The sequence below is a fragment of the Camelus ferus genome, chromosome 9 (assembly GCF_009834535.1).
Source record: "Camelus ferus isolate YT-003-E chromosome 9, BCGSAC_Cfer_1.0, whole genome shotgun sequence".
Lineage (NCBI taxonomy): Eukaryota > Metazoa > Chordata > Mammalia > Artiodactyla > Camelidae > Camelus > Camelus ferus.
The window spans coordinates 18,344,307-18,356,853 of record NC_045704.1 but is presented as its reverse complement, the minus strand read 5'-3'; the positions used below and the strand labels follow the sequence as shown (position 1 = coordinate 18,356,853).

General features: G+C 48.4%; 1 protein-coding gene across 1 annotated transcript; it reads left to right on the top strand.

Moving 5' to 3' along the window:
• Nucleotides 1–2,827: 2,827 nt before the first annotated feature.
• Nucleotides 2,828–11,448, top strand: PSMC4 (proteasome 26S subunit, ATPase 4). Its single transcript, XM_006177933.3, has 11 exons — nt 2,828–2,982; nt 3,903–4,001; nt 4,127–4,313; nt 5,742–5,888; nt 5,970–6,079; nt 6,183–6,276; nt 10,123–10,290; nt 10,370–10,446; nt 10,591–10,759; nt 10,973–11,028; nt 11,216–11,448. The coding sequence occupies exons 1-11, from the start codon at nt 2,947–2,949 to the stop codon at nt 11,327–11,329; spliced, it is 1,257 nt and encodes a 418-aa protein (XP_006177995.1). The 5' UTR covers nt 2,828–2,946; the 3' UTR covers nt 11,330–11,448.
• The last annotated feature ends 1,099 nt before the right edge of the window (nt 11,449–12,547 follow it).

Below are 12,547 nucleotides of genomic sequence, written 5' to 3'. Positions count from 1 at the left end.
TTTTAAGTGTTTGAATTTATTTTCAATACTTAGAAATTAGAAGACTTGACTTGAAAATCTGGATTCTTGACTTCTGTTGAAACATCAGATCTGGCAACAATGGGCCAGCACCCTTGGCATGGCTCTTGTGGCTGGAGTTGCGTTTCAGCCATTCTCTGTAGATGAGGAATAGGTTCTCTGCCACTCTAGCTCTCTTTCTTGACTTGTCTGCAGGCCCCTGAATGCACTTAGCCTCACGCAGGGCTATAAAGACACAGATTCAGGAACAGCCTCACTCAGAAAAGGAGCTGCTGGGGACTTTTGTTAGAAGGCAGCATAGCTGAGAGGAAGCCCTGGGCTTGAACCAGAGAGTTAAATTTTAGTCAGCTGGGCTGATCCTGGCTCTCATTTGCCCACTGTTAGATGACCAGATGTGTGGTTCTTAACTGGGAGGTGGAAGGGACGGGCATAATGATAGGGTGCAGGGAAAGGCGGGTCTAGCTTGCAAAAACTCCCTAATTGATCTGATGTCCTCCTTCTTGAGAACAACTAGCCCACCTGTCGAAGATCATCTGCAAATCCAAATGATAACTATCAGGTGAGGTTAAGAGCACAGGCTCTGGATTTGAATGCCAGTTTGACTATTTACTTGCTGTGTGATCTTTGGCAAGTGACCTCACCTTTCTAAGCCTGGTTTCTCATGTAGGTCCCGAGAAAGAAGGATGTAAGCCAACAGCTCCCACTTCAAATCCCACTTGAATCTGAGGTTAAATTATGATATGTGTAAAACACTTAAGCATACCTGGAACAAGGTAAGGACTCTGTATAAATGGGTACATTTACTACTCACTTCCTAAGGTTTTTGTGAAGATTAAATGAGATAGTGAGGTAAAATGTTTAGCAAATAACCAAGTACATAGTCAGTATTCAGAAAATGGCTGTTTATGACTATTCTCCATTAAGATTCCAAAGGGAAACATTGATTTACCATTGACAAAGGCTGCAGAGAGAATCTGGAGACAATTTGGGCTTGGGGGAATAAAGGCAAAGCTCTCACTTAGGTTAGAATCTGAAGTCTGGAAACTGGGAGAATAGGGAACAAGAGGCAGGGGGGCCGATAATGGATTCCACTTTAAGGTATAGGCTCTAAGGCTCAAGTAGAAATCCGGGATGCCTTTTGGGTGTTAGGTAGAGACCTGAAAGACAGAACTGAGAGTTGTCAACGCAGAGAAAAAAGGAAGGCGTTGTTGCCATTGTTTTCCCTTTTTTTGTGGAAATAAAGACACTGGGAACTTAAACAAGGAAGACAGGGACCAGATTTGATCCTGGGTTCCCCCTGCATAGGGCTGGGACTGAGCAGGAACCAATAATTCTCTTTGAGTTAGTGAAAGTGGCTTTCCCCTGTCTGAGAGTCAGTTTCCTCATCCGTAAAGTGAGGAAAAGCAAACCTACCCCTGAAGGTGTTGTAAGGATTCAGAGTTCATGGTTTGGAAATTGCCTGGCTAAAAGTAAGCGCACAAAAGGGTGCGACAACCCATCACACCCCCGAGAATGGAAAAAAAAATGTAAAGACAAAGAATATCAAATGTATGCTCAACTGGTGGGAGTGTAAGTTAGTAAGGTTTAACAGTGTCTGGTAAAGTTAAACACATAGCTGTCCTCTGACCAGCAATTCTGCTTTTGAGTGTATTTTTACGTTTACCAAAGAAATGTGCTAGAATATTCATAGCACCAGTATAGCCCCAAACTGGAAAATACTCAATTTTAGGCATATTCACACCACGCAAACCATATAGAAATGAAAGTGAAAGAACTATCCCTTACACACAGTATGAATCTCACAAACGTAATGTTAAGTAAAGGAAGCTAAATACTCAGTACACACTGTATGGGTCCATAGAGAGCTTAAAACAGACAAAAGTAATTCATGCTGTTAGAAATCAGGTAAGCGATAATTTCAGAGGGGATGAGGGTGGCAGAAAGAGTACGCGCGTAGGTTTTGAGGCCTGCTAATATTTGCTTTCTTATCTGACTATTGGTTATATGGGTGTGTTCACTTTGTGTAAATTCGTTGAACTGTACACTAATGATATGATATGAGTAAGTATGTATCTGTACTTGAATGAAAAGTTTACTTAACAAAACTGTAGCTGGTGCGATGAGCAGCAGTGTATCCCTGGGGGTCAGGCACAGGCTTTGGGGACAGACAGATGTGGGGCCCCGTGTTCTGGTTTCTTTCCCTTTAAGAGGGAACATAGTGTCTGTCAAGATTCAATGAGTTGAGCACGTAAGACAGGGCCTGGTATAGATCTGCAAGGTCTCCTGCATGACCCAGCTCCCAGCACCACTGCCTCACTTTCTCCATCCCTAGTGCGTGGCTTCTACTTGATTCCCGGTAATGGTGGGCTTGGGGCTCAGCACCCCCGGGATGGAGACAAGTAAGAAGTACTTCAGGGCAGCCCGGGTCTTCTCGCCCCCGCATGGGGGCAATTCTCTGCCGCAGCCCACGTGGAGACCCCCTAAAAGACCTGTTCTACGGAACCCAGCCCAAGGTATCTTCAGTCCCGCCAGTAAACAGGAAAGAGCACTTGGCCATCAGACTGAGATCTCTGAGAAATTCCTCAGTTGAAAGAACAATGAGGGCAGCACCGCCTGCTGGCGAGAACACGCGCGCTTGAGGATGCCCCGCGAGACGGCGCCACTGCGCGCTACTGCGCACGCGCGTCTCCCTCGGCCCTCCAACGCTCCCGCGAGGTACGGAGTGCGCAGGGGTGTATCTTAAGGGCGGGGCCCAGGACGCGGTCGCCCCTCCCTCCACCTTTCCGGCCCATCCGGCCCATCCAGCCCGCTCTCAGCGTTGTCTTAAACTACGTTTCCCAGAATCCACTCAGGCCCTGGCTTTCCGGTGGCGTCAGCGGAAGCGGTGACTGGATTAGGCCGGGCCACACAGAGGCCGGCTTGGTCACTATGGAGGAGATAGGCATCCTGGTGGAGAAAGCTCAGGTCTGGTGGGCCTGGCTCGTGGGGAGAGGGCGAAGCCTTCCTGAATGGGGTGCCGAGTGACCTCGGAGATCCAGGCCTGGATCTGGGTGATTTCGGAGGCCTCAGGGAAGAGCTTCGTGCCGTCCCGAGGCCTGGGCTGGGTGTCTGAGTGATGTTAGGAGGGCAGTAAGGCTTGGAAAGCGGGGCTTGGGAATGGATGACGTTAGAGGTGGTTTGGGACTGAATGATTTCAAGGTCTAACTGGGAGTGCTCAATGACATCGGTCGCCCCTCGGGATTGGGGATGGGTCGGGTAGTGAGTGATATATGGGACCCTGCCATGGGGCCCAGTGGTATCTGAGGCTGGGCTGGGGAGTTGACTGATAATCGGGGCTCAGCTGGTGTTGGAGGGCCAGGTAATATCTGTGGTCTGGCCGAGTGATGTTTGGGGCCTACCTGGGGAGATGCATGACATGAGGGCCTAATGTGAGTTGGAGTTCTGTGACATGAGGGGTCTTTTGGGGGTAATGGAGTAATGCCAGGGCTGTTTGAAGATATGGCAACTTCAGCAGTCAATTGAGAGAGCTGTATGACATTAGGAACCTGTTGAGGAGGGGTGGAGGGTATTGGGGTCTGGTAATGAGTTGATGACACATTTAGGCCCTAGTTGGGATTTGGGTGACATTGGGAACATGTTACAAGTAGCATATGATAACAAAAGATCTGTTTGGAAGGCTGGTTGACAGGGGCCTGTTAGGAGCTAGGAGACTTCAGGAACCTGTTTAGGGGGCTGAGAGGTTTACAGGATCTATTTAGGAAGCTGAATGATAGCAGGAGCCTGTTAGGGGCCAAGTGACTTCATGGTGAAGTGGGGAGAGGGATCTCAGATTCTTTCACGAGGGGACCCTCTTTTCCCAACCTGAGTTTCCCTCCTTACTCTAGGATGAGATCCCAGCCCTGTCTGTGTCACGGCCCCAGACTGGCCTGTCCTTCCTGGGGCCTGAGCCTGAGGACCTGGAGGACCTGTACAGCCGCTACAAGGTACATGCAGCCCCAGTACGGACCCTGCACAGGGCCTAGTATCCCATACTTCCTCTGCCTTCTACCACTCCCTGGCTCAGCAAGGCCTGGAGTCCATCCCCTACCTGTCCTCTCTCTGCTCACAGAAGCTGCAGCAAGAGCTAGAATTCCTGGAGGTGCAGGAGGAGTACATCAAGGATGAGCAAAAGAACCTAAAGAAGGAATTCCTCCATGCCCAGGAGGAGGTGAAGCGAATCCAGAGCATCCCACTGGTTATCGGGCAGTTTCTGGAGGCTGTGGATCAGAATACAGCCATCGTGGGCTCTACCACAGGTGTGTGGGAAAGAGGAGATGGGGGCGGGCTCATTCAGCCATCTGTTCACTCATCAGCTGTTAACTGTTTCCTGCCATGTGCCCGGAACTTACAGTGGCAAAGGATATAAGACAGTGTAATGGTGTTTTTCAGAACATTATGAGCCTGATGCAAAAGTGGAAATATATTTTATGTTCTCTCTCTTTCTCAGTGTGTATGTGTATATAACTTATATAATAAACCAGACGATAGTTGGCCTTACTATGTGTGACATGCCCTAATTAGTTTTCCATTCTGTTCTAGTCTGCTTTGTTTTAAACAATGTTCTGGTCATAATCTTCTAAATTGATTTCACAACTACTACTAGGTTGGGATCTACAAATTTGAAACTGTGGGTGAGGTGTTAAGAGACTGAGTTCTGGTGAGGACTCGATATACTGTAGCTACTTTTATTAATGTGGGTCTGGGCTCTACCTTCATGATGGCTGTTGTCCCTGTGTCTTGTCTGTCTTTTCCTGCTTCTGGCCTCTGCTCCTTTGGACCAAGCCATATTCTTGTAAAGCCTCTGGGGAAAGATGTGTGACTGGGCCTGGACTTGGACTGATGGTCTGGTGGTGAGGTAGTGAAGGGGGGCAGATATCTAAAATGAGGCCTGTGTCTTTGATCTGTAGGACTCAGGGGGACAGTGAGGCTATCCCTGAGATGGTGACATGGGCAGAAAAGTAAGTTTGCAGGGAGACAGTGAGGGCAGTGTGAGACACCACAAGGAGGTGTCTGAGAGGCTGCTGGACAGCCAGGTCTGAAGGTCAAGGGAGAAACTGAGGCTAGAAAGAGATGGGTGTCTCTTTTCAACATAAATGTTGAAAGTGGACTGGAGAGGTGAGACTGGAGGCTGGGTGAGCAAGGAGTCTGGTGCAGAGACCTAGCTGGGAGAGGATGGGGCTGAATCAGGGCAGGTCCCTGGGGAGGAGAGAGGGGATTGGTTGGAAAGATATTCAGGAGGCTGGTGGAAGGTCATAGTGACTGATGGGCTGTGGAGGGAAGTGGAGAAAGATCTAGGGGGAGGCTTAGGGCTCTGGCTGGTGACTGGGGACCTTGGTCCTCCCTGAGACAGAGACCCAGGGGAGCAGCACAAATAGGGGAAGGGTACTGAGAACAGAGTGAGACACAGTGAGTGAGACATACCCTAGGGACATCCTGGGAGATGAATTTCAGGAGGCTGCTGGTCACTCAGGGCCAGATCTCAGGGCTACAGACAGACGGGGAAGTTGTTAGCATGAATGTGGGGGATGGACTGGAGGAGGCAAGACTAGGGGCCAGAAGGGCCATTTGGGGTCTTAGTGAGCAATCTGGGTGGCCTGGAGGTGCAACTGTGAGGTCGGGGGAAGGGGACAGTTTTGAGGTTCTGGCACTTCTCACTTTCCCCCTCCCTTGTCCTCTTCGCAAAGGCTCCAACTACTACGTGCGCATCCTGAGCACCATTGATCGGGAGCTGCTCAAGCCCAACGCCTCGGTGGCCCTCCACAAGCACAGCAATGCCCTAGTGGATGTGCTGCCTCCTGAGGCTGACAGCAGCATCATGATGCTCACCTCAGGTGAGGGGGAGCCCAGGGCCAGGGAGGCCTGAAGGGACCCTGTGGGCCAGGCTGGGAGCCCCAGCTCTGCTCTCCCACCAGACCAGAAGCCAGACGTGATGTACGCGGACATCGGGGGCATGGACATCCAGAAGCAGGAGGTGCGGGAGGCCGTGGAGCTCCCGCTTACGCACTTCGAGCTCTACAAGCAGGTGCGGAGCTGGGGCTGGCAGGGAAGAGGGAGAGGCTGGCTCCACTGGGGCTCAGGTTGACAGACCCCTGGCTCATCCTTCTTTCCCCACCTCTGTGCTTCAGATCGGCATTGACCCTCCCCGAGGCGTCCTCATGTATGGCCCGCCTGGCTGCGGGAAGACCATGTTGGCAAAGGCTGTGGCTCATCATACGACAGGTGAGCCGCTTGGCTTCTCCCCCAAGCTCTGACCTTTGGGGCTTTTCTGACCTTGCTTTCAGCTCTCATCATCCTCCCCAGGAAGTGGCGTGGCCCAGTGGCAAGGGCTCTGGGGTCAAAGCCCCAATGTGCGTCTTACTAACTGGCTGTGCCTTACTGGGGAGGTGACTGCACTGTTGTGCCTCATCTAATAGGAGACTCCTTCACAGCATGATTGTGAGGAATTAATGAAATAATGCCATGTTTTTCCTACAGTAGCTCATGACCCATTAGTAATTATGAATTCAAATTCCTGGGTTGTGGGGAGGGTATAGCTCAGTGGTAGAGTGCATGCCTAGCATGTACAAGGTCCTAGGTTGAATCCCCAATACCTCCATTAAAAACAAACAAACAAACCTAATTACCTACCTCCAAAAAATTAAAAAAAAAAATCCTGGGTTGCAACCAGCATTTAAAAAAATGAGATAGAATAGAAAACCTCAGAGTCCACCCCACATAGTAAGAGCTCGTATTGTTTGTGAAACATAACACACACACATGCACACATGTATGCTGTGGTGGTTTATAAGTGTGCTTCTACTTGTAGGTTTCCAACAATGTGTCTGAAAATGTCTGAAAGTCACTGTGTGACTGCAAAGCCTAAGGACAGGGCTCTGCGCATCTTAAAATCTTAGCACACATAACCCAGGGAGCAGTAGAGAGCAGTGGGTTGAGCAGTGTGTTTTCTGGGCCAGGCTGCCTGGGTTTGAAATCTGGCCCCCATAAAACTGCTTATGTAAGTTAGTTTACGTAACTACTTGGCAAGTTAGCCTCTCTGTGACTCTCATTTCTTAATTTTCTGGATTATTCAGAGGATTTAATCAATATAGAGCTTCTAGAACCATACCTGGCAGGTAGTAAGTGGACCGTAAGTGTTAGCCATTGTCACGCTTATTCCTTTGCTTGAACTTCACTGAACTTCTGCTCTCCCAGGTGCTGGGATACAGTGATGAGTCAGACATGTCCCCTGCGTTGGAGACTCTCCCTGTGTGGCTGGGGAAAAAGGAAATAAACATGTAGAACTCAGTCATTCAGTTAATATTTATTGCACCTAATATGTACCAAGTTGTGTTCTGGGTGCAGAAGACATGGCAGTGAACAGAACAAAGTCTCCATTCCTCGTGGAGCTGATGTCTTAGTTGAGGAAGCACTTAAACAGATAAATAATTAGATTATATGTTGTGTGGTGCTAAATGCCCGAAGAGAACAACTAAGCAGGGCCGGGGGATAAGGAATTAACAGGGGTTGCAACTTGAAGTGCTGGTACTGGGGCTGGTCAGAGAAGACTTTTCTGAGGTGACATTTACATAAAGACCCAGAAGAACCCTTGAGGGAATAAGTCCCATGGACGTCTGGGGGTGGGAGTGTGTCAGGCTGAGGGACTCTGTGGTGTAAGGGCCTTGAGGCAGGAGTGTGCTTAGTTTTCCAAGAACAGTGAGGAGGCCCCTGCAGCTGAAGCCAAGTGAGCAAGGGGGTCATGGTTGGAGGTGAGCCCAAACGGGGACAGTCTGCAAAGTAGCAAATGCTCCAGGGAAGCAGGGAGGGTAGTGGGATTGCCCTAAGGAAGGCTGTCAGTCCATCCTGGGCCTCTCAGGTCGGGGTTCCCAGAGGAGGCGAGGCAAGAGGACTCTGTCAGGCACACAGTTGGGAGAGGGCATCCAAGACAGGGAATAGCCTGTGCAGAGGCCAGGGGGTGGGAAAGAACTCATTTGGGGAGCCCTGAGTTGACTGTGACTAAACTCCACAAGGGCAGGGATCTTGTGCATTTGTCATTTTTTCCCCAGTGCCCACCCAATAACCGCACTGTGGTTGGTGCTCAGAAAATAACTGTTGAATGGGCTGTGCAGGTCCAGGAGGCGAGGCTGAGGAGATCAGAAAGGGCGTGAACAGACATGGTCTTAGTGCTAATCCAAGAGACTTCATTTGATGTCCTGAGAGCAAGGTGGTTTTAGACAGGTAGGGTTCAATAGAAATATAGTTGACTCTTGAATAACAGGGGCTTGAACTGCAGGGGTCCACTCACATCGGGTTTTTTCACATGATCCCAAGTTGGATGGATCCACAGATGCAGAAGTGTAGCTATGAGGCCAGCTCTAACGTTATACCCGTTTCCTACTGCACAGAGGGTCGGCACCCCAAACCCGTGTTGTTCAAGGGCCAACTGTACACTGCAAGCTACACATATAATTTAAATTTTTAAAGTACTCATGTTTTAAAAAAACAGGTTAAAAGAAATAGGTGAACTTAGTCTAAAATAATTTTTTTATTTAACCAGCATACTCAAATATTATTTTGACACACAGCAGATACAAAATTTGAGTTTTCCTATAATTTTTTTAACATTTATCGAGTTATAGTCATTTTACAATGTTGTGTCAAATTCCAGTGTACAGCACAATTTTTCAGTTATACATGAACATATATATATTCATTGTCACATTTTTTTCGCTGTGAGTTACCATAAGATCTTGTATGTATTTCCCTGTGCTATACAGTATAATCTTGTTTATCTACTCTACATCCTGTAATTTTTTATTGCAGTAAAATATATATAACATGAAATTTACCATTTTAACCAACTTATAAACATTTATAAACAATGTTGTGCAACCACCACCTGCATCCATTTCCAGAACTTGTTCATCATCCCAAACTGAAATCCCATACCCATTAAACTAACTCCGTTTCTCCCTCCCTGCAGTCCTTGACGACATCTCTTCTACTTTCCGTCCATGAATTTGCCTGTTCTGGGTACCATATATGTGGATGAATCATACAGTATTTGTCTTTTTGTGACTGGCTTGTTTCACTTAGCATAGTGTCTTCAGGGCTCATCCATGTCATAGCATGTGTCAGAATTTATTTCCTTTTGAAGGCCAAATAATATTCCACTGTGTGTATACAGCACATTTTATCTACTCCATTCATTTGCTGATGGACAATTATTGAGATATATTACTTTTTTGGTCCTAAGACTTTTGAAATCTGGTGTATATTTCACATAGCACATCTCACTTTGGATCAGCCACATTTTGGTTGCTTAGTAGCTACATGTGGCCAGTGATCACCATATTAGAGACGGGCAGGGCTGTGACTTGCACAACTCCTAGTTTATGACATAAAACCACCAGGTCTACATAGTGGACTTTGTGTGTCCCTTCTCTATGGTAGCTGGAAGGAGGGTCCTGGAGGTTGCTCCCTGCAACATCCAGTCACTAACAAACAAGCTAAAATCTAAGAAGAATTAGAATGGAGAGGGAGGCTCAGAACAAACTTGTCTTCAACCCCATTGCCACTTGTTGATTATGTCCGAATAAGTACTTGTGTACTTGACTCTTGCATGATATTCAAAAGTGGGTCCTTATAGCAAATGGAACTGAGCTCTTGGTGAGGCAAGATGCTTTAGTGTATGGAAAATCTGCTTCTTATTGATTTTTCAAGCACTCTGGAAATCTACTTTTTTTTGTATGTTGGATTCCATGAATGTCTCTAGCTCTAGTTTTTTAGGCATATTGGAGCACAGACACATTTAAAAAAAAATCCTGATTTTTAAGTTCTGGGCAAAAAAATGACATAATTGTGGGCAGAATTTATTATTTGGGCTGCTGGGTCGCTGTGGGGTACAAGAGGGAGCTGGTCCTCCTGCCTGGATCTAAGACTCAGCCCAGGGCTTGAGAGAATGACCTGGCTCTTTGGAGTGGGTGTCCAAAGAAAGGGACATCCTCGGGGAGTTCTCAGTTTTGTTAAAGCAGCACCAGGCCCTGCAGGAGACCTGTCCTCATGTAACCCCTGTCATCCTGCCATCAGCTGCATTTATCCGGGTCGTGGGCTCGGAGTTTGTACAGAAGTACCTGGGCGAGGGCCCCCGCATGGTCCGGGACGTGTTCCGCCTGGCCAAGGAGAACGCGCCTGCCATCATCTTCATAGATGAGATTGATGCCATCGCCACCAAGAGATTCGATGCCCAGACTGGGGGTGAGTGATGCCCAAACAGGGCCTGGGGTCTTGGGCAAGCTTGCTGAGCTGCTGGCTGACCGTGTTACTCATTCACCAGCTGACAGGGAAGTTCAGAGAATCCTGCTGGAGCTACTGAATCAAATGGATGGATTTGACCAGAATGTCAATGTCAAGGTTTGGAGTTCAGGATGGGCAAGGGGAAGTGTGGTGTGAAAATCAGGGAAAGGTGGAGGCTGGCAGATGAGGAGGCAGGTACCACGATGGGATGGAGGGTATAGTGGGGACAGAGGTCTGAGCCGGCCTGTCCCCCAATGCCAGGTGATCATGGCCACAAACAGAGCAGACACCCTGGATCCTGCCCTGCTACGGCCAGGACGCCTTGACCGTAAAATTGAATTTCCACTCCCTGACCGCCGCCAGAAGAGACTGATTTTCTCCACTATCACCAGCAAGATGAATCTTTCTGAGGAGGTTGACTTGGAAGACTGTATCCTGCTCTAGAAGTGAGGGGAGGATCACAGCTGGGAATGGGGATTGGATCTTCATCTCCTCTGTCATCACCACCACCCAGATTGTGCAGGTGGGAGGCCAAGGTCCAGGGAGGAGTGGTGGTGACAAAAACACCCCAAGGATGACTTCTGGCTCCAGGCATTCACCGCATCCGATGCAGGGAGTGATTTCCTTAATTCACTTGCCACAGATGTGGCCCGACCAGATAAGATTTCAGGAGCTGATATTAACTCCATTTGTCAAGAGGTGAGTAATGTTTTCTCTCTGGATGGGGCAGAGGGTGTGAGAAGACCCTTCCTCCTTGAGACCACTCTGCTGCAATCCTTCTGTCCCTCCTTCCCTCCCTGGCTCTTGGGCTGAGTCTGTCTCTTCCTCCATCATCACTAGGGGCGGGGAGTGAAGGGAGTAGATTTTAACTCTCATTCCTCAACAGAGTGGAATGCTGGCTGTCCGTGAGAACCGCTACATTGTTCTGGCCAAGGACTTCGAGAAAGCATACAAGACGGTCATCAAGAAGGACGAACAGGAGCATGAGTTTTACAAGTGACCCCTCCCCTCACACCACAGGGGCCGAGGACTTCGCTCACCCCCAGCCTCTGTCCTCAAACCTAGTTTTCTTTTCTCTTTACCCAGGATTGATTTATTCAATAAACAGACAAGACTGAATCTGCGTAATTTCTTCTTAAAAGTTTAACTCCTTTGGAGAACCTGGGATCCTCTGCCCATCCTGTTCTCCTGGCAGATAAGCAGTTGACGTACAAGGCCTGGGTTACAGCTTGAGAGAGAAGCAAAGAATTCGAGCTAACTGACTTCACAAATTTGGGGAAAGGGGTGGAAAATGAACAGACTCCGACCCCTGACCATAAAATAAAGCCCCTGTACATCTATCTCCCCACCCCATTCCCTACAGGTAGAAGACCGTTAAGAGTCCTGGGCAGTTCCTGCCTTCTTCACACTCAGAGGGAGTATCAAGGACAGACAGCCCTGCAGAGTCTCCCAGAGCAGGGATGAGGGGGGAGGTTGATGCCTGGGGGTTCTGTGAATGTCTCTGCTCTTATCCATAGTCTTGTTGGGGCACAGATGCATTTGGTTGGACCAATTCTCACTTTCTCTTGAAATCTCCATTTAGACACTTCTCCCTCTGGGGAGCCTTTGCTGGTGCCGAGTCAGGAAGTAACCTTTCTGTGCTGCCCTGGCATCGTGCACACGTTCTGCTTGGCACTTCTTACGTCCCCGAGTGATTGCCTTCTCCAGACTAGAACCTCATGTGGAGTCGTCAGGGATTGTAGCTTGATCACAATTCAAGGCCCAGCACCTACATGTGGTAGGCATTCAGTTCATGTCCTTTGAACAAATATATAAATGTCACTATATATTTGGGTGTGAGATGGGAAGAAGGTATGAGGAAAAATAGTTGGGGAATCGTAGGTCCTTGAAGGGACGGGGTGATTCCTCAGTAGGTAAGCAGGTTGAGCAGAGAAGTTAATTCTTCCTTCCTCCTGGAACCTCACTAAAACCAGAGTAAGGTATAAATTCACAAGGACACTGGAGGAGAGAGGAGATGGCAGCAACACAATTTTGGAAGCAGGCTCACTGATGTAGCAGACCTGAGGAAGCGTGAACCTGAGCTACAGGGAAGCCCAGAAACAAACAGAGTCCCTTTCAGAAACCAGAGGAGCCAGGTTCTGAAGGTGAGGACTACCTGAAAGGCTATATAAAAACCAGGATTCATAATACATCAGTTGTGCAGGAAACAAATGAGCGG